Source organism: Symphalangus syndactylus, chromosome 8 (genome assembly GCF_028878055.3).
Source record: "Symphalangus syndactylus isolate Jambi chromosome 8, NHGRI_mSymSyn1-v2.1_pri, whole genome shotgun sequence".
Lineage (NCBI taxonomy): Eukaryota > Metazoa > Chordata > Mammalia > Primates > Hylobatidae > Symphalangus > Symphalangus syndactylus.
Genome location: NC_072430.2, coordinates 107,082,741 through 107,101,301, shown reverse-complemented (window position 1 = coordinate 107,101,301; position 18,561 = coordinate 107,082,741). Strand labels below are relative to the sequence as shown.

At 38.6% G+C, this 18,561-nt stretch overlaps 1 protein-coding gene across 1 annotated transcript in view; it reads right to left on the bottom strand.

Moving 5' to 3' along the window:
- Nucleotides 1–18,561, bottom strand: part of FAM117B (family with sequence similarity 117 member B) — a 156,299-nt gene that overhangs the window by 82,572 nt on the left and 55,166 nt on the right. Inside the window, exon 2 of the mRNA XM_055290236.2 lies at nucleotides 473–624. Within this exon, the coding sequence (XP_055146211.1) occupies nucleotides 473–624 (152 nt within the window). The remainder of the gene's footprint in view (nucleotides 1–472; nucleotides 625–18,561) is intronic.

Sequence of the window (18,561 nt, the reverse complement as noted above, 5' to 3'; positions counted from 1 at the left end):
GCCTCATGAGGACCAGGATGGTTTTGAATGCAGCCCAACACAAATTCGTAAACTTTCTTAAAACGTTATGAATTTTCTGCAATTTTTTTTAAGCTCATTAGTGTTAGAGTATTTTATGTGTGGCCCAATACAATTCTTTGTCTTCCAATGTGGCCCAGGGAAGACAAAAGATTGGACACCCCTGTTGTAAACTAACTTATAAAGAATAAGTGGGAAAAAAAGTATGTCCATAAAATTATCTGTATGTATCAGAATTACTTTCATAGCTATTTAAAATGAACATTCCCAGGCCCCAACCAAAACCTACTATAGAATACCTGGAGGTCAGGCTTGGAATCTGCTCTTTTTGGTAAGTTTCTCAAGTTAATTCTAATGTACACTAATGTTTGTTCTACTCAAAGCAGAACAAATAATATTAGAAGAAGTAGCTTCAGAGAAAAACACTTCAGGATAAGAACTATAATAAGCTTACCTGTGTAGCTTTGTCCCTCATGCAAGGTGCAGCTTGCCCATGGCTATCCCGAGGCCAGTGTCCAGCAAGATATGGTGCAGCAAGAGTATCCAGGGAGGAAGTGCGTCGGATAACACTGGAGGGGCTTGAAGAAGGCTGTCGTGTTTTGTCACCTAGAATTAAGACAAAAATGCTTGTTTTAATAAAATTAGGAAAGAAACAAAGCAGAAACTAAGTTTTAAACTATGCAGAAAGTTCTCCAACTTAACTACGGTAATCCCTTTTAACCACAGGGGATACTTCCAAGACCCCCAGTAAAGATGCCTGAAATGGCAGATTGGACTCAATTCTGTATACACTATTTTTTTCTATATATACGTATCTATGCTAAAGTTTAACTTGCAAGTTAGGCACAGCATGAGATTAACAACAATAACTAATAACAAAATAGAACAAGTATAGCAACAAGCCAGCATCACTGCTCTTGGGCTTTGAGGCCATTAAGTAAAACAAAAATTCCTCGAACATCAGCACTGCAAAACCATGACAGTCAATCCAATGACTGGGTGGGCTCCAAAGTGACTAGCAGGTACGGAACATAGACAACGTGCATAGGTTGGACAAAGGAATGATTCATGTTCCTGGTGGGGGATGCGAGACAGCAAGACATTTGGTCACCCTACTCAGAATGGTGCAAATTTATAACATATAAATTGTTTATTTCTTGAAATTTTCCAATTAATCTTTTCAGACCAAGGTTGACTACAAGTAACTGAAACCATAAAAAAAAAAAGATAAGGATTACTGTATATAAACAGAAACAAAAAGGAACAAGCTACTGATATACACAATAACTTGCATGACTCTCCAGAGAACTATACTGAGTGAAAACAGTTGACCCACCCTAGGCCTAGCAAATCTAAATCTCTAGGGATTGGGCCCAGGAATTTTCTATAGAATCAATGTATCTCTCATATCCAACAAATTCTTATTTGGATCTCTTTCTTGTTTATAAATTAAACCCTTGTTTGATACATTTCAGGGAAATGGGAGGACATAATGAAAATAAGACAGGAAGGTAATTATCATGGGAAAATACAAAATAAATCAGTGACAATCTTTCACTAAATATTGTCACTAAAAAATTAGTGACAATGTTATTTGATAATGACATCTAAAAGTAATACTGGTACTTAGTGATCATCCTATTCCTCAATCTTCACAGAGGATGGAGTAATAACACATCTGCTTCACAATAACTTAGTACCAGCCCAAAAGATTAAGACAAATTAACACCTTGCTAATTGATCCCTTGCCTTTGAGAGTATCCTAGGGGATGCATAAACCAAATCAACTGCCAAGAACCAACCACCAGCTTTGTAACAGGGGTAGGTTTCATTTCTGAGCAAACAAAGTGGGTATTTGCCAATATAATAATTATAAGACATCCAGTGTAAATTAAAATAGTAAAATAATATAGTGGCAATAAAGCATATTACTTATTAATGTAATATTACTTATTAATGTTTCCTCACATTAATAAGTAATGTGAGGAAAGACACATATAAAAAAGTGGGTTTTGGCCAGGCGTGGTGGCTCAAGCCTGTAATCCCAGCACTATGGGAGGCTGAGGTGGGAGGATCACCTGAGGTCAGGAGTTCAAGACCACGCTGGCCAATATGGCAAAACCCCGTCTCTACTAAAAATACAAAAATTAGCCAGGTGTGGTGGCGTGCGCCTGTAATCCCAGCTACCCAGGAGGCTGAGGCAGGAGAATCGCTTGAACCTGAGAGGCGGAGATTGCAGTGAGCCAAGATCGCACCACTGCGCTCCAGTCTGGCGACAGTGAGACTCTGTCTCAAAAAAAAAAAAAAAAAAAAAAGTGGGTTTTGCAATAACATCTTCAATAATGCAGGCCAAGCTTTGATACATCAAAATAAACTTTAAGTACCAACCAACACCTCATACATGATTTAATAATTGGAAAATAAATCTATGTATAATTTTCTGTGAGAATAATTCTAACTACCCTTACCCCATAGTTGCCAGTAAAAAAGGAAAATGTGTTCTCCTAAATAAATGGACCACATTAAAAGTATATTCAACGTGCACATTCCTTTAAGATTAAGCCCCCAAATCAAAGTGGCATTAAAAAAACTATTTCAAAATTAATGATCAACTTTAAAGTTTATTTACGAAAAGAGCACGTAACAATGAATTGTAGAAAACTAGAAACAACAAAATGTCCAAAATGAGAAGATGATTGGATACATTATGGCAGAGTCATATAATGTAATATGATAGGTCATTCAAAGAATAAGCACATAGATACACACGTCCTGGTCTGAAGAGTCATTCATGATAAAGTCAGTGAAAAAAGGCAAGTCCTCACACGTTTACAAAAGGCATGAGCTCTCATATTTTGTTTTAAAAAGTAATTAGATGTGCATAAAAGTGTTTGTTTTGTTTTGTTTTTGACACAGAGTCTCGCTCTGTCACCCAGGCTGGAGTGCAGTGTGGCGATCTAGGCTCACTGCAACCTCCACCTCCCAGGTTCAGGTGATTCTCCTGCCTCAGCCTTCCAAGTAGCTGGGACCACAGGTGCCAGCTAACTTTTGTATTTTTAGTAGAGACGGGGTTTCACCATGTTGGCCAGGCTGGTCTTGAACTCCTGATCTCAAGTGACTCGCCCACCTCGGCCTTCCAAAGTGCTGGGATTACAGGCATGAGGCACCACACTCTGCCAGTGTTAGTACATTTATTTTTTAAATCTGGAAAAAGTATGCACCTAACCTTCTGGGGGACAGAATTAGTGTTTTAATTACTAATTTAGGCATTTCTATAATGTTTGAATTTTTATATGGAGTATACTGTCCGAGAAAAGGTATTAAAACAATAGAAACACTTTTAAAACAAGTTACTAATTTTCTGAAATCATAAAATGCTTAAAAATACAAAAGTACCTATATCAGATTTTGGGAATTTTTATGGTTTATATCTGGGGTTGGGAAAACTATAGCCTACATGCCAAATCTGTCTTGCACCAGTTTTTTGTATGGCTAGCAATCTAAAACTGGCTTGTACATTTTTTAATGGTTGAGGGAAAAATTAAAATATTTTGTAATCCACAAAAATTAAATCATATTCGAACTTTAATGTCCATAAGTAAAGTTTTATTGGAACACAAATATGATCATTCATTTACAGGTTGTCTATGGCTGCTTTTGTGCTAAAAAAAAAGGCAGAATTAAGTACACATAGCAAAGACCTCATATGGCCCTCTCATTGCTTCACACTGCTGCTCAGCACTACAAATCATAATGACAAAGTTATGCCATGTGTATCTCTTGTCTGGGTGAAAAGTCAAATTCGAAGATGATATGTAAAATTTCATATAGATCAGCATTAGCAGATGAACATTTGCAATTGATTTGATGATATGGAATGCTAACTTTTAACTAGAATTAAGTGAAATGTTATCCCTTTAAAAAGAATTCCCTCTTCTCATTAGAGCTGTATTACAAAAAACGCATTCAATTATTATATTTTGAAATTTTGTCCTTTAAAAATTTGTGAAAAATTGTATGTTCTCTTATTATAGTAGTGCCTACATAGTATCTTTGATTTTACCTCTTGACCTGTAAAGTCTAAAATTTTACTATGTGGTACATTACAGAAGTTTGCTGACCCCTGGTTTCTACTGCATGTCTTTATGTCTTGGTTTCTGTGCTACAACACCCTCATATATTTTATCTTTTGGCAGGGGAAGGAGATGAGCTTAGCTCATTTATGCTTAACTTTCATAGGGGCTTTAAAAATATTTTTAAGATATATTCATAATATTATATTACAGTGTTATTCCACTTCTATAAGATGGCAAATACATGTATGAAAACACCTCTTGACACCTCTCTATATTACATTATTATCTTGGTAAGGGTCTTGCATAGCTACAAGTACAAAAGTTCAGGTGCTGGTTATGTGACCCACATAAGATTCAATTCCACCAATACAATAGTTACAGCAACTGTGTTGCTGATAATCATAAAAGCTGCTTCACAAATATGTCTGAGACACATAATTTGCTTTCTCAGTTATTTCACTATGGCACAGTTATTTCACTAATACGTAATTGTTATAAATGCTACCTATCTCTCCATGTTCAGTTTTCCTTTTGTAGCACATTTTCAGAAAACAAATGCAGTATATACTCATTTTCAGGAAAATATGTACCCACATTATTAACTGTGACAAGTGAAACGCAATAAATATACATGTTCACAATTTTTCCTCTAACTAAAAAAAAAAATCCCTTTTGGGATAGTCACAAGAAAACTAGTCTCAGCTGGCAGGGTGGGGAGGCACACACACAATGTAAACTGGTACATATGCATTATATCAAATGGCTAAAAGCTGTCCGGCACTTTTCTTCCCTATGACCATTGTTGCTTCAGTTGCCTACCAGTACATTAATTCAACAGAACTTACTAATGGATCTGATTTAATTTTATTTTTTTAATTAAAACTCTAAGGGTTAACTTTTCAACCAGTCTGCCAAAGATTATTAAAATTACTGGATTATTATTATTTCTTTTTTTGGGGGAAAGAATCTCGCTCCATCACCCAGGCTGGAGTGCAGTGCCATGATCTCAGCTCACCACAACCTCCACCTTCCAAGTTCAAGCAATTCTCCTGCCTCGGCCTCCCAAGTAGCTGGGATTACAGGCATGCATCACCAAAACACCTGGCTCATTTTTATACTTTTAGTAGAGACAGGGTTTCTCCATGTTGGCCAGGCTGATCTCCAACTCCTGACCTCAGGTGATCCGCCCACCTTGGCCTCCCGAAGTGCTGGGATTACAGACGTGAGCCACCATGCCAAGCCTGATTATTATTTCAATAATAAACTGGAGAACAGATGAGTTATACGTGTAAAAATACTGAACATTTTATCTTTGGAACTCCCTTCCTTTAATCCATTCGTTCAGACAGTAAGGGCCTGTGAGCCAGTGCTAAGCCCTAGAAATTAAAAAGAATAAGTCACAGCCTGTAATAAAGAACACAGTCTGTATCTACCTTGTCATTTTTCCATTTCAATCCAAGTTTCCAAAACTGACAGGATTTGGTGCCTAATTATTAAGGAGGTTATAGGAGGAAAACTTGAAGAGGCAAAGATGACTCAAAAGTTCCCAGACTAAGTGAACAAAGGCTGTATTTATAAGGAAATCCACAGAAAGAGACTCACAGCTAACACGACTCTTCATGATCTGGCCTCTGAAGCCTCACTTTTTTGCCTGCACTGCCTTGATCCCTATACTAAGACCATGGACTTGCAGTTCCCAGTATGTACTGTGCCCTTACATGCCTCTAGGTGTTTGTCTCTACCCTTATATCCCTTTCTTTGGTGTGGCTAATTCATGCTTAACCTTTCAAAATTCAGTTCAGATGTAACTTCCTCTGGAAAATCTTCCTCAAACAACCACCGGAACCCATAGTTCACTGGAAAGGTTCCTGACTGTTCCTGTGTTCCGGTACAGAGCATGATTCTGCACGGCAGGAATTTTATTTCCCACCCCCCCATCCAATGATTGAGGCAAACCCTGATACAGGCAATATGTTGTAAATGGCCAATGAAAAAATTAATTTTCTTTGTTAATTTCCTAAATGAAGAAGACTTGAGATGCAGAGAAAAGAATGAGTTCTAATGTTACTATTATTTATCAACAAGGACAAGTGTATGCAATAAATTCACATGCTTTTTGGTTAATTCAAAGTAAATAAAAACTATGGCTCGAACTTGACTTGTTCTTTAAAAATTAAGTCTCTAGAGAGATTAACTACATGTAGCAGGGTGTAGCACTGAAAATTTCAGTCAATGCCTTGGGCTCTGGAGTTCAGAGTTCCCCCACTGTGAGTACCTGCTCAACTGGTTCCTGGGTAATTTCAATTGCACTAGTGGAGCATCCCAAACCATGACCCTTAGGTATTCCATTACAAAGGTTCTACAGACCTTGATATACTAGTGTTAGATATAAATATTTTTAGAACTTGATTGGGTACTTTTTTTTTTCTTGGAGACAGGGTCTCACTCTGTCACCCAGGCCGAACTGCAGTGGCAGGATCAGGGCTCACAGCAGTGGTGGGATCAGGGCTCACAGCAGCCTTGCTATCCTGGGCTCAAGAGATCCTCCCACCTTAGCCTCCACAGTAGCTGAGACCACAGGCATGCACCACTACGCCCAGCTAACTTTTGTATTTTTTCTAGGGATGGGGTTTCACCATTTTGCCCAAGTTGGTCTCAAACTCCTGAGCTCAAGCAGTCCACTGGCCTCAGGCTCTCAAAGTGCTGGGATTACAGGCATGAGTCACTGTGCCTGGCCTCAGGTATTGTCTTAAAGGCTGTATCTCCCATTATCCACAGAAACAGCAAGCAAATAAATTAGACATGTTTAGCTGTTCAGAAAGGACAGAAAATTTTTCAAGTATACAAATGATAAATATTCAGCATAAAGAAACCTAAGAGTGTTAAAAATTCTAATAGTCCACCATCCAGAGCTAACTGCTTTTGTTTTTTTAGACAGGGTGTTGCTCTGTCACCCAGGCTGGAGTGCAGTAGCATGATCTCGGCTCACTGCAACCTCAAGCCTCCCAGGGTCAAGTGATCCTCCCACTTCAGCCTCCCAAGTAGCTGGGACTTCAGGTGTACGCCACTACACCTGGCTAATTTTTTGTATATTAGGTAGAGATGAGGTTTTGCCATGTTGCCCAGGCTGGTCTCCAACTCCTGAGCTCAAGCGATCCACCCACCTCAAGCTCCCAAAGTGCTGGGATTACAGGTGTGGGCCACTCTGCCCAGGCAGAAAACCACTTTAATGAGTATTTATTTACAGAAATCTGTCTACCCTTGGACATACATACGATTTTATATAAACGAGGTCCCATTATACATTCAATTACTTATTGTTGAGAGAAATAAAAAGGGTATGTCAAGAACCTATTTCCATGACAATAAATTAAAATCTACAACACATCACTATTTTTAATACTTGTACATTATCCTATTTGGTAGATTCACTATAACTTAATCTTCTATTAATGGACACTCACGGCAGATAGGTACCCTTTTAGACTTGTTTCAAGGTCCGTTCATGAAAAGTTTCTAGATGTCAAATTACTATATTCAAGATAACGGATAGATCAAAATTGGAAGTACTGACAAACTGCCTTCTACTGAAAAAATTTTGCAAAAACCTATAACATCACGAGGGTACCCATTCTTGTGTATTTTATCAATTTTCACCAGTCTAAAAAAGATAAAAATATTTCATTTGTATTTCAATAACTGAGTTCTAAAATAGTCATACTTTTACTGGCAATTTATATTTCTTTTATATATGAACAATATTTCAAAAATATTACTCCAAACCTTTCTTAATCTTAGAGACCTTTTCTTTTGGTAAAGATTTAAATTCAAAGAGCTTCTATCAGTTTCATTATAGTTTCCTTTTCTTTTATGAAATTCAAGTAAAAATAACTGTAGTTGATTTTATTTTAAAAAGTACGTATATTGTGAATAGTGCCGCAATAAACATACGTGTGCATGTGTCTTTATAGCAGCATGATTTATAGTCCTTTGGGTATATACCCAGTAATGGGATGGCTGGGTCAAATGGTATTTCTAGTTCGAGATCCCTGAGGAATCGCCACACTGACTTCCACAATGGTTGAACTAGTTTACAGTCCCACCAACAGTGTAAAAGTGTTCCTATTTCTCCACATCCTCTCCAGCACCTGTTGTTTCCTGACTTTTTAATGATGGCCATTCTAACTGGTGTGAGATGGTATCTCACTGTGATTTTGATTTGCATTTCTCTGATGGCCAGCGATGATGAGCATTTTTTCATGTGTTTTTTGGCTGCATAAATGTCTTCTTTTGAGAAATGTCTGTTCATGTCCTTTGCCCACTTTTTGATGGGGTTGTTTTTTTCTTGTAAATTTGTTTGAGTTCATTGTAGATTCTGGATATTAGCCCTTTGTCAGATGAGTAGGTTGAGAAAATTTTCTCCCATTCTGTAGGTTGCCTGTTCACTCTGATGGTAGTTTTTTTTTGCTGTGCAGAAGCTCTTTAATTAGATCCCAAATGTCCAACAACGACAGACTGCATTAAGAAAATGTGGCACATATACACCATGGAATACTATGCAGCCATAAAAATCTGATGAGTTCATGTCCTTTGTAGGGACATGGATGAAACTGGAAACCATCAACTATCGCAAGGACAAAAAACCAAACACCGCATGTTCTCACTCATAGGTGGGAATTGAACAATGAGAACTCATGGACACAGGAAGGGGAACATCACACTCTGCCGACTGTTGTGGGGTGGGGGGAGGGGGAGGGACAGCATTAGGAGATATACCTAATGCTAAATGACAAGTTAGTGGGTGCAGCACACCAACGTGGCACATGGATACATATGTAACAAACCTGCACATTGTGCACATGTACCCTAAAACCTAAAGTATAATAATAAAAAAAATTTTTTTTAAATTTTTAAAAAAGTATGTATAATATAATTAAATTCTTGTAAAATTTGTCTTTCATCCACTATCTGAACTTCTTGCTACACACACACAAAGGAAACGCAAAATTCTGAGGACACTGGCTGCCTCCAAGAAGGGAAACTTATCAACAAAGGCGCAAGGAAGACATTTCACTGTATTCCCAATTGTACCCTTGGAATTTGCCATGTGAATTTACTATCTATATTTTTTGAAATTCATATTCCTTGATTCAGTGATTCTACATCTAGGTATGCATACAGAAGAATAATCAAATGCCAAAAAAGCTTCAAACACAAAGATATGTCCAAAAATTGAAGAACAGGAAAACTGATAGAAAATACATAGAATATTAAAGATATTTAAAATTATGTTTTTAAAATGATAAACTTACATGAGAATTTATTTATAATCTAAGGGAAAATTTAGGAAAAAATGAATTTCCACAATTTATTTCTAATTTTGCATCTTCTTCAGTTATTTCCGTGTTTCTTTTTCAGTTAATTTCTCCACTAAGTTTTCAAACATTAACAGATACCATAACCAAATATTGATACAGGCCCAGCAGTACCTAATTAATAATTTATCCTAGTAAGAAAATGATTGATTTAACCAAAATGATTTCCCATAGGCATAGTATCAAAAGATAAGGACTATTTTAGAAACTTAAAAATCCAATTAGTAATTATTCTTTTGTTAAACATGAGGTATCATTTACATAAAATACAATGTACCAGGCTGGGTACAGTGACTCACGCCTGTAATCCCAATGCTATGAGAGGCTGAAGAGGGAGGATCACTTGTGGCTAGGAGTTTGAGACAAATCTCCGCAACACAGTAAGACCCCCATCTCTACAAAAAATGTAAAAATAAGCCAGATGTGGTGGCACGTGCCTGTAGTCCCAGCTACAAGAGAGGCTGAAGCAGGAATATTGCTTGAGCCCAGCAGGTCAAGGTCAGAGTGAGCTATGATTGAGTCACTGCACTCCGGCCTTGGTGACAGGGCAACATCCTATCTCTAAATAAATAAATAAATAAATCTGCACCCATCTTTGGAGTTTTGAAAGCCAAATAAGCCATTAAATCACTACTACCATCAAGATTTAGAACACTGCCATAAGCCCTAAACAATTTTTCATGCTCCTTTGAAGTCAATCTCTCCACTCTTGAACCCAGGTAAACTCTGACCTACTTCCTATTATTAAAGGTTAGTTTTGCTTTTTTAAAAGGTGTCATACAAATGTCATCACATAATACTTTTTTGTGTCTGACTTCATTTACTCGGCATAGTGTCTATGAGATCCATGCTTGTTGTTACATGTAACAGTTCATTTCTTTTTATTGCTGAGGAGTACTCCATTGTATGAATATAGGTGGTGGTAATTATGTCAACTCCTTCTGGTTCTCAGGTCTTTGGACTTAGTCTAGAACTACAGTAGCTCTCCTGGGTCTCCAGCTTGCCTACTGCAGATAACGGGACTTCTCAGACTCCATTAGTGCATGAGACAATTCCTTAAAATAAATCTGTGTGTATGTTATTGTATCAATAAAATATATATGTATCCTATTGGTTCTGTTTCTCTGGAGAACCCAGACTGATACAAAATACTACAATTTGGTTATCTAATACCTTTTTTTTTTTTGAGACTGAATCTCATTCTGTTGCCCAGGCTGGAGTGCAGTGATGCAATCTCAGCTCACTGCAACCTCCCCCTCCCAGGTTCAGGAGATTCTCTTGCCTCAGATTCCCGAGCAGCTGGGATTACAGGCATATGCCACCAAACCCGGCTAATTGTTGTATTTTTAGTAGAGGCAGGTTTCACCATGTTGGCTAGAATGGTCTCAAACTCCTGACCTCAAGTGATCCACCTCGGCTTCTCAAAGTGCTGGGATCACAGGCATGAGCCACCCCGCTCAGCCTCTAATAGCCTACTGATGAGCGTCAGATTGCTTCCAGTGTTTGACAATTAGGAATAAGTCATATATGAAAATTCTTGAAGAAATATTTTTATGGATAAGTGTTTTCATTTTTCTTGGGTAAACAGCGGAAATGCTGGATCTTAGGACAAGTGTAAGTCTCCCTTTAAAAGGAACTGCCAAAATGTTTTCCAAACTGGTTGTACCCAGTTTACACTCCCACCAAAAATGCATTACAGCTCCAGTTGTTCCACTATCCTCATCAACATCAGGTATTGTCATACTTTTTCATTTCATTCATTCTAGTAGATGAGCAATGGTTCACTGTGGCTTTAATTAGCATTTCCCCAGTACCAAATGAGGTTGAGCTAAAGTGCTTTTTGGCCACTTACACATTTTCTTCAGTGATATGTCTGATCAAATCCATTGTCCATTTTTTAACTGGTTTGTCTTCTTATTAAATTGGATTTACGTATTCTGGATGCAAGTTCTTTGTCAAATATATGCATATGAACAGTTTTGCCTTGTCTTCTTTTTGGCTTGTCTTCTCAATTTTTAATGGTGCCTTCCAAATAGCATTTTTTAATTTTAATAGACTACAATTTATCGACTACTTCTGCTAATAGTTCATGCTTTTTGTGCCCTAAAAGACCTTTGCCTACTCCAAAGTCAAGATGATTTGCTCCTACGTTTTCTTCTAGAAGTCTTTCCATTTTGCCCTTCATATGTAGGTCTTTCACCCATTTGGAGTTCACTTTTGTGTATAGTTTAAGGAAAGGGATTATCCCCCTCCCCTATATGGATATCCAGTTGTTCTAGAACAGTTTGTGGAAAATAGTATTCTTTCTCCTACTGAATTACCTTAGGAACCTTTGTCAAGATGTGTGAATTATTTCTCAATGTTCTATTCCTTTCCATTGATCTGTACCTCTGTTCAAAGGCAATGTAACTTCTCCAATTTTAATTATTCCTTTTCAATATTGTTTTGGCTATTTTAGTCTTTGCAGTTTCATATAAATTTTAGGATCAGAGTAGGAATTGTGAGAGTTGACATCCTTAGTTATTCCTGATCTTATGAGGAAAAAAAATGTGATGTTAACTGCAGGCTTATATTATATATACCTACCTATAATAAAGCAGTCCTTTAATTAGAAGGTTGACCTCTAGTCCTAGTTTCCTGAGCATTTCTAACATGAATAGATGGTGAATTTTATCAAATACTTTTTCTGTATAAATTGAGATAATTGGCCAGGCACAGTAGCTCACGCCTGTAATCCTAGCACTTTGGGAGGCCAAGGCAGGTGGATCACTTGAAGTCGGGAGTTCAAAATCAGCCTGGCCAACATGGTGAAACCCCATCTCTACTAAAAATACAAAAATATTAGCCAGGCGTGGTGGTGGGCACCTGTAATCCCAGCTACTCGGGAGGCTGAGGCAGGAGAATCACTTGAACCCAGGAGGCAGAGGTTGCGGTGAGCGGAGATCACACCACTGCGTTCCAGCCTGGGCCATGGAGCAAGACTCTGTCTCAAAAATAAAAAAATTTTTTTTTAGATAATCATGTGGTTTACCTTCTTTTCTCTTAGATAATAGAGTAACATACATAGCCCATTCTTGTTATTTATGGTAGTTATTTTTTCTATAAAGTCACAATGAACAATAAATTAGCAAATACTGAGCCATTATTCCCAGGGAATACAGTTATATTCCTATAAGCCTCTAATCACAACACTTCCATCAACCAATCAATACATAATCTTGTTTAACATAATATGTTTCTGTTTAAAGATATCTTATTTAATACATATTACTGGTTCATTGACATTAAACTCATAGGCAACAGCACTATAATTCTTGCCTAAATGAAGTTATCTAATACATGCTAATTTCTCCAGAAAGCACATTATAGCTTTCTTGCACTTAAAAACATTAAACAGCACTTCAGTACTGTGCTTGGGGGCATAATGATTTCAAACAACAAAATCATTAGCAAAAAATCTGAAAAATATGGCACGATCATGAAAAGGACATCTGTTTATAATACAAGAGCTGAAGAAAAAGGGAGAGAACGTTGCTTGACTCAACTGGGAATGTATATGTTGGACAATTCAAATGTTCCACTGCACACATGTCCACAAATGACCACAAAAGAGCAAGAAAGTATTGAGTTTGGAGTTACAAATAACTTTTAGCTAGTGGGCAAATTTGCCAGTACAAAATCTGCGAATAATAAGGATGGACTGTATACTGACTTTTTTACTACTAAATCAAACTTGCATACTTGGGGTAAACTCTACCTGGTCATGATGTATCATCATTATATTTATACTGCTGGATTCAACTTGCTAATATTTTGTCAAGAAGTTTTGGGCCAGGTGCAGTGGCTCACGCCAGTAATCCCAGCACTTTGGGAGGCCGAGGCAGGCAGACTGCTTAAGCTCATGAGTTCGAGACCAGCCAGAGCAACATGGCAAAACCTGGTCTCTACAAAAAATACAAAAATTAACCAGGTGTGGTAGCGTGTGCCTCTGGTCCCAGCTGCTCGGGAGGCTGAGGTGGGAGGACTGCTTAAGCCCAGGAGGTCAAGGATGCAGTGAGCCATGATTGCGTCACTGCACTCCAGCCTGGGTGATAGAGCAAGACCCTGTCTCCAAAAAAAAAATTAAAATTTTGTGTTCTGTAGTTTTCTTACAATGTCTGTGTGGCTTTGGTATTGGAATAATACTACCTCATAAATTAGTTACGGTATTATCTCTTCTATTTTCTTAAAGGGTTTATGGGCAATTAGTATTATTTCTTTCTTAAAACTCTTACACAATTCACGACTGATGCCATCTGGTCTGGAGTTTTCATTTTGGGAATATTTTAAATTAAGAATTTTTAAATAGATACAGGGATATTCAGGTTTTCTATTTCTTCTTGAGTCAGTTTTGCTAGTTTGTCTCTTTTAAGGAATTTGTCCATTTCATCTTGCTGAATTTATTGGCATAAAGTTGTCCATAATGTTCCTTTATTATCCTTTTAATTTATGTACAATCTGTAGTAACATCTACTTTTTCATTCCTGATATTTAAAACTTGTATCTTTTTTCCCCTTCATAAATTAACTAAAGGTTTATCAATTTTATTTATCCTTTCTAAGAACCTACCTGTGATTTAACTAATTTCCTCTACTAAACAGGTTTTTGTTTTGTTTTGGTTTTTTGTTTTTTTGAGACGGAATCTCACCCTGTCGCCCAAGCTGGAGTACAGTGGTGTGATCTTTAACTAAAGGTTTATCAATTTTATTTATCCTTTCTAAGAACCTACCTGTGATTTAACTAATTTCCTCTACTAAACAGGTTTTTGTTTTGTTTTGGTTTTTTGTTTTTTTGAGATGGAATCTCACCCTGTCGCCCAAGCTGGAGTGTAGTGGTGTGATCTCGGCTGACTGTACCCTCCGCCTCCCGGGTTCAAGCAATTCTCCTGCCTCAGCCTCCTGAGTACCTGGGATTACAGGCACATGCCACCATGCGTGGCTAATTTTTGTGTCTTTGGTAGAGATGGGGTTTCACCTTGCTAGCCAGGCTGGTCTCAAACTCCAGACATCAGGTGATCTGCCCGCCTCAGCCTCCCGAAGTGCTAGGATTATAGGCATGAGCCACTACACCTGGCCAACAGTTTACTAATTCACTGGATTCTGTTAACTTTATGATTTCCTTTCGTCTACTTACTTTGGGTTTAATTAGTTCTCTTTCTAGATTAAGGTAGATGCTTAAATTATTATTTTAGACCTTTCTTCCTACTATCATCATTTATAAACATTTTCTTCTACACATTTTAACTGTATGCCACAAAATGTATTATGTGCTTTCATTACCATTCAGTTCCAAATATTCTGCGACTTCTTCTTTGACCCATGGATTATTTAGAAATGTTTAATTTCAAAAATATTTGAGATTTTTCAAGAATCTTTCTGTTACTGACTTCTAATTTAATTCTGTTGTGCCCAATTAACATATTCTGTATTTCACTCTCTTTAAAGTTACTGAGGCTTATCTTATGGCTCAGCATACAGTTTATGCTGGTGACCACTCGGGGTGGAGCCAAGATGGCGGAATAGGAACAGCTCCGGTCTCCAGCTCCCAGCCCCAGCGACACAGAAGACTGGTGATTTCTGCATTTCTGCTTGAGGTACCGGTTTCATCTCACTAGGGAGTGCCTAACAGTGGGTGCAGGACAGTCGGTGAGGTGCACTCTGCGCGAGCCGAAGAGGGCGAGGCATTGCCTCACTCGGGAAGCGCAAGGGTCAGGGAGTTCCCTTTCCTATTCAAAGAAAGGGGAAACAGACAGCACCTGGAATATCGGGTCAGTCCCATCCTAATACTGCGCTTTTCCAACGGGCCTGGAAAACGGCACACTAGGAGATTGTGTCCCGCACCTGGCTCGGAGGGTCCTCAGCCCACGGAGTCTCGCTGATTGCTAGCACAGCAGTCTGAGATCAAGCTGCAAGGCAGCAGCGAGGCTGGGGGAGGGGCGCCCACCATTGCCCAGGCTTGCTTAGGTAAACAAAGCAGCCAGGAAGCTCGAACTGGGTGGAGCCCACCACAGCTCAAGGAGGCCTGTCTGCCTCTGTAGGCTCCACCTCTGGGGGCAGGACACAGACAAACAAAAACCCAGCAAGAACCTCCACAGACTTAAACGTCCCTGTCTGACTGACAGCTTAGAAGAGAGTAGTGGTTCTCCCAGCACGCAGCTGGAGATCTGAGAACGGACAGACTGCCTCCTAAAGTGGGTCCCCCACCCCTGAGCAGCCTAACTGGGAGGCACCCCCCCAGTAGGGACAGACTGACACCTCATTCAACCGGGTACTCCTCTGAGACAAAACTTTCAGAGGAACTATCAGACAGCTGAATTTGTGGTCTCACGAAAATCCGCTGTTCTGCAGCCACCACTGCTGACACCCAGCCAAACAGGGTCTGGAGTGAACCTCTAGTAAACTCCAACAGACCTGCAACTGAGGGTCCTGTCTGGTAGAAGGAAAACTAACAAACAGAAAGGACATCCACACCAAAAATCCATCTGTACATCACTATCATCAAAGACAAAAAGTAGATAAAACCACAAAGATGGGGAAAAAACAGACCAAAAAAACTGGAAACTCTAAAAAACAGAGCACCTCTCCTCCTCCAAAGGAACGCAGTTCCTCACCAGCAACTGAACAAAGCTGGATGGAGGATGACTTTGATGAGCTGAGAGAAGAAGGCTTCAGACGATCAAACTACTCTGAGCTATGAGAGGAAATTCAAAACAATAGCAAAGAAGTTAAAAACTTTGAAAAAATATTAGAAGAATGGATAACTAGAATAACCAATGGAGAGAAGGGCTTAAAGGAGCTGATGGAGCTGAAAGCCAAGTTTCGAGAACTACGCGAAGATTGCAGAAGCCTCAGTAGCAGATGCGATCAACTGGAAGAAAGGGTATCGCTGATGGAAGATGAAATGAATGAAATGAAGAGAGAAGGAAAGTTTAGAGAAAAAAGAATAAAAAGAAATGAACAAAGCCTCCAAGAAATTTGGGACTATGTGAAAAGACCAAACCTACGTCTGATTGGTGTACCTGAAAATGATGGGGAGAATGGAACCAAGTTGGAAAACACTCTGCAAGATATTATCCAGGAGAACTTCCCCAATCTAGCAAGGCAGGCCAACATTCAGATTCAGGAAATACAGAGAACGCCACAAAGATACTCCTCGAGAAGGGCAACTCCAAGACACATAATTGTCAGATTCACCAAAGTTGAAATGAAGGAAAAAATGTTAAGGGCAGCCAGAGAGAAAGGTCGGGTTACCCACAAAGGGAAGCCCATCAGACTAACAGCTGATCTCTCAGCAGAAACTCTACAAGCCAGAAGAGAGTGGGGGCCGATATTCAACATTCTTAAAGAAAAGAATTTTCAACCCAGAATTTCCTATCCCGCCAAACTAAGCTTCATAAGTGAAGGAGAAATAAAATACTTTACAGACAAGCAAACGCTGAGTGATTTTGTCACAACCAGGCCTGCCCTAAAAGAGCTCCTGAAGGAAGCACTAAACATGGAAAGGAACAACCGGTACCAGCCACTGCAAAAACATGCCAAATTGTAAAGACCATCGAGGCTAGGAAGAAACTATAGCATCTAATGAGCAAAATAACCAACTAACATCATAATGACAGGATCAGATTCACACATAACAATATTCACATTGAATGTAAATGGGCTAAATGCTCCAATCAAAAGACACAGACTGGCAAACTGGTTAAGGAGTCAGGACCCATCAGTGTGCTGTATTCAGGAAACCCATCTCACGTGCAGAGACACACATAGACTCAAAATAAAGGGATGGAGGAAGATCTATCAAGCAACTGGAAAACAAAAAAAGGCAGGGGTTGCAATCCTAGTCTCTGATAAAATAGACTTTAAACCAACAAAGATCAAAAGAGACAAAGAAGGCCATTACATAATGGTAAAGGGATCAATTCAACAAGAAGAGCTAACTATCCTAAATATATATGCACCCAACACAGGAGCACCCAGATTCATAAAGCAAGTCCTGAGTGACCTGCAAAGGGACTTAAACTCCCATACAATAATAATGGGAGATTTTAACACCCCACTGTCAGCATTAGACAGATCAACGAGACAGAAAGTTAACAAGGATATCCAGGAATTGAACTCAGCTCTACATAAAGTGGACCTAATAGACATCTACAGAACTCTCCACCCCAAGTCAACAAAATATACATTTTTTTCAGCACCACACCACACCTATTCCAAAATTGACCACATAGTTGGAAGTAAAGCTCTCCTCAGCAAATGTAAAAGAACAGAAATTATAACAAACTGTCTCTCAGACCACAGTGCAATCAAACTAGAACTCAGGATTAAGAAACTCACTCAAAACCGCTCAACTACATGGAAACTGAACAACCTGCTCCTGAATGACTATTGGGTACATAATGAAATGAAGGCAGAAATAAAGATGTTCTTTGACACCAATGAGAACAAAGACACAACATATCAGAATCTCTGGGACACGTTCAAAGCAGTGTGTAGAGGGAAATTTATAGCACTAAATGCCCACAAGAGAAAGCAGGAAAGATCCAAAATTGACACCCTAACATCACAATTAAAAGAACTAGAAAAGCAAGAGCAAACACATTCAAAAGCTAGCAGAAGGCTAGAAATAACTAAAATCAGAGCAGAACTGAAGGAAATAGAGACACAAAAAACCCTTCAAAAAATTAATGAATCCAGGAGCTGGTTTTTTGAAAAGATCAACAAAATTGACGGACCGCTAGCAAGACTAATAAAGAAGAAAAGAGAGAAGAATCAAATAGATGCAATAAAAAACGAAAAAGGGGATATCACCACCGATCCCACAGAAATACAATCTACCATCAGAGAATACTACAAACACCTCTATGCAAATAAACTAGAAAATCTAGAAGAAATGGATAAATTCCTCGACAAATACACCCTCCCAAGACTAAACCAGGAAGAAGTGGAATCTCTGAATAGACCAATAACAGGTTCTGAAATTGTGGCAATAATCAATAGCTTACCAACCAAAAAGAGTCCAGGACCTGATGGATTCACAGCTGAATTCTACCA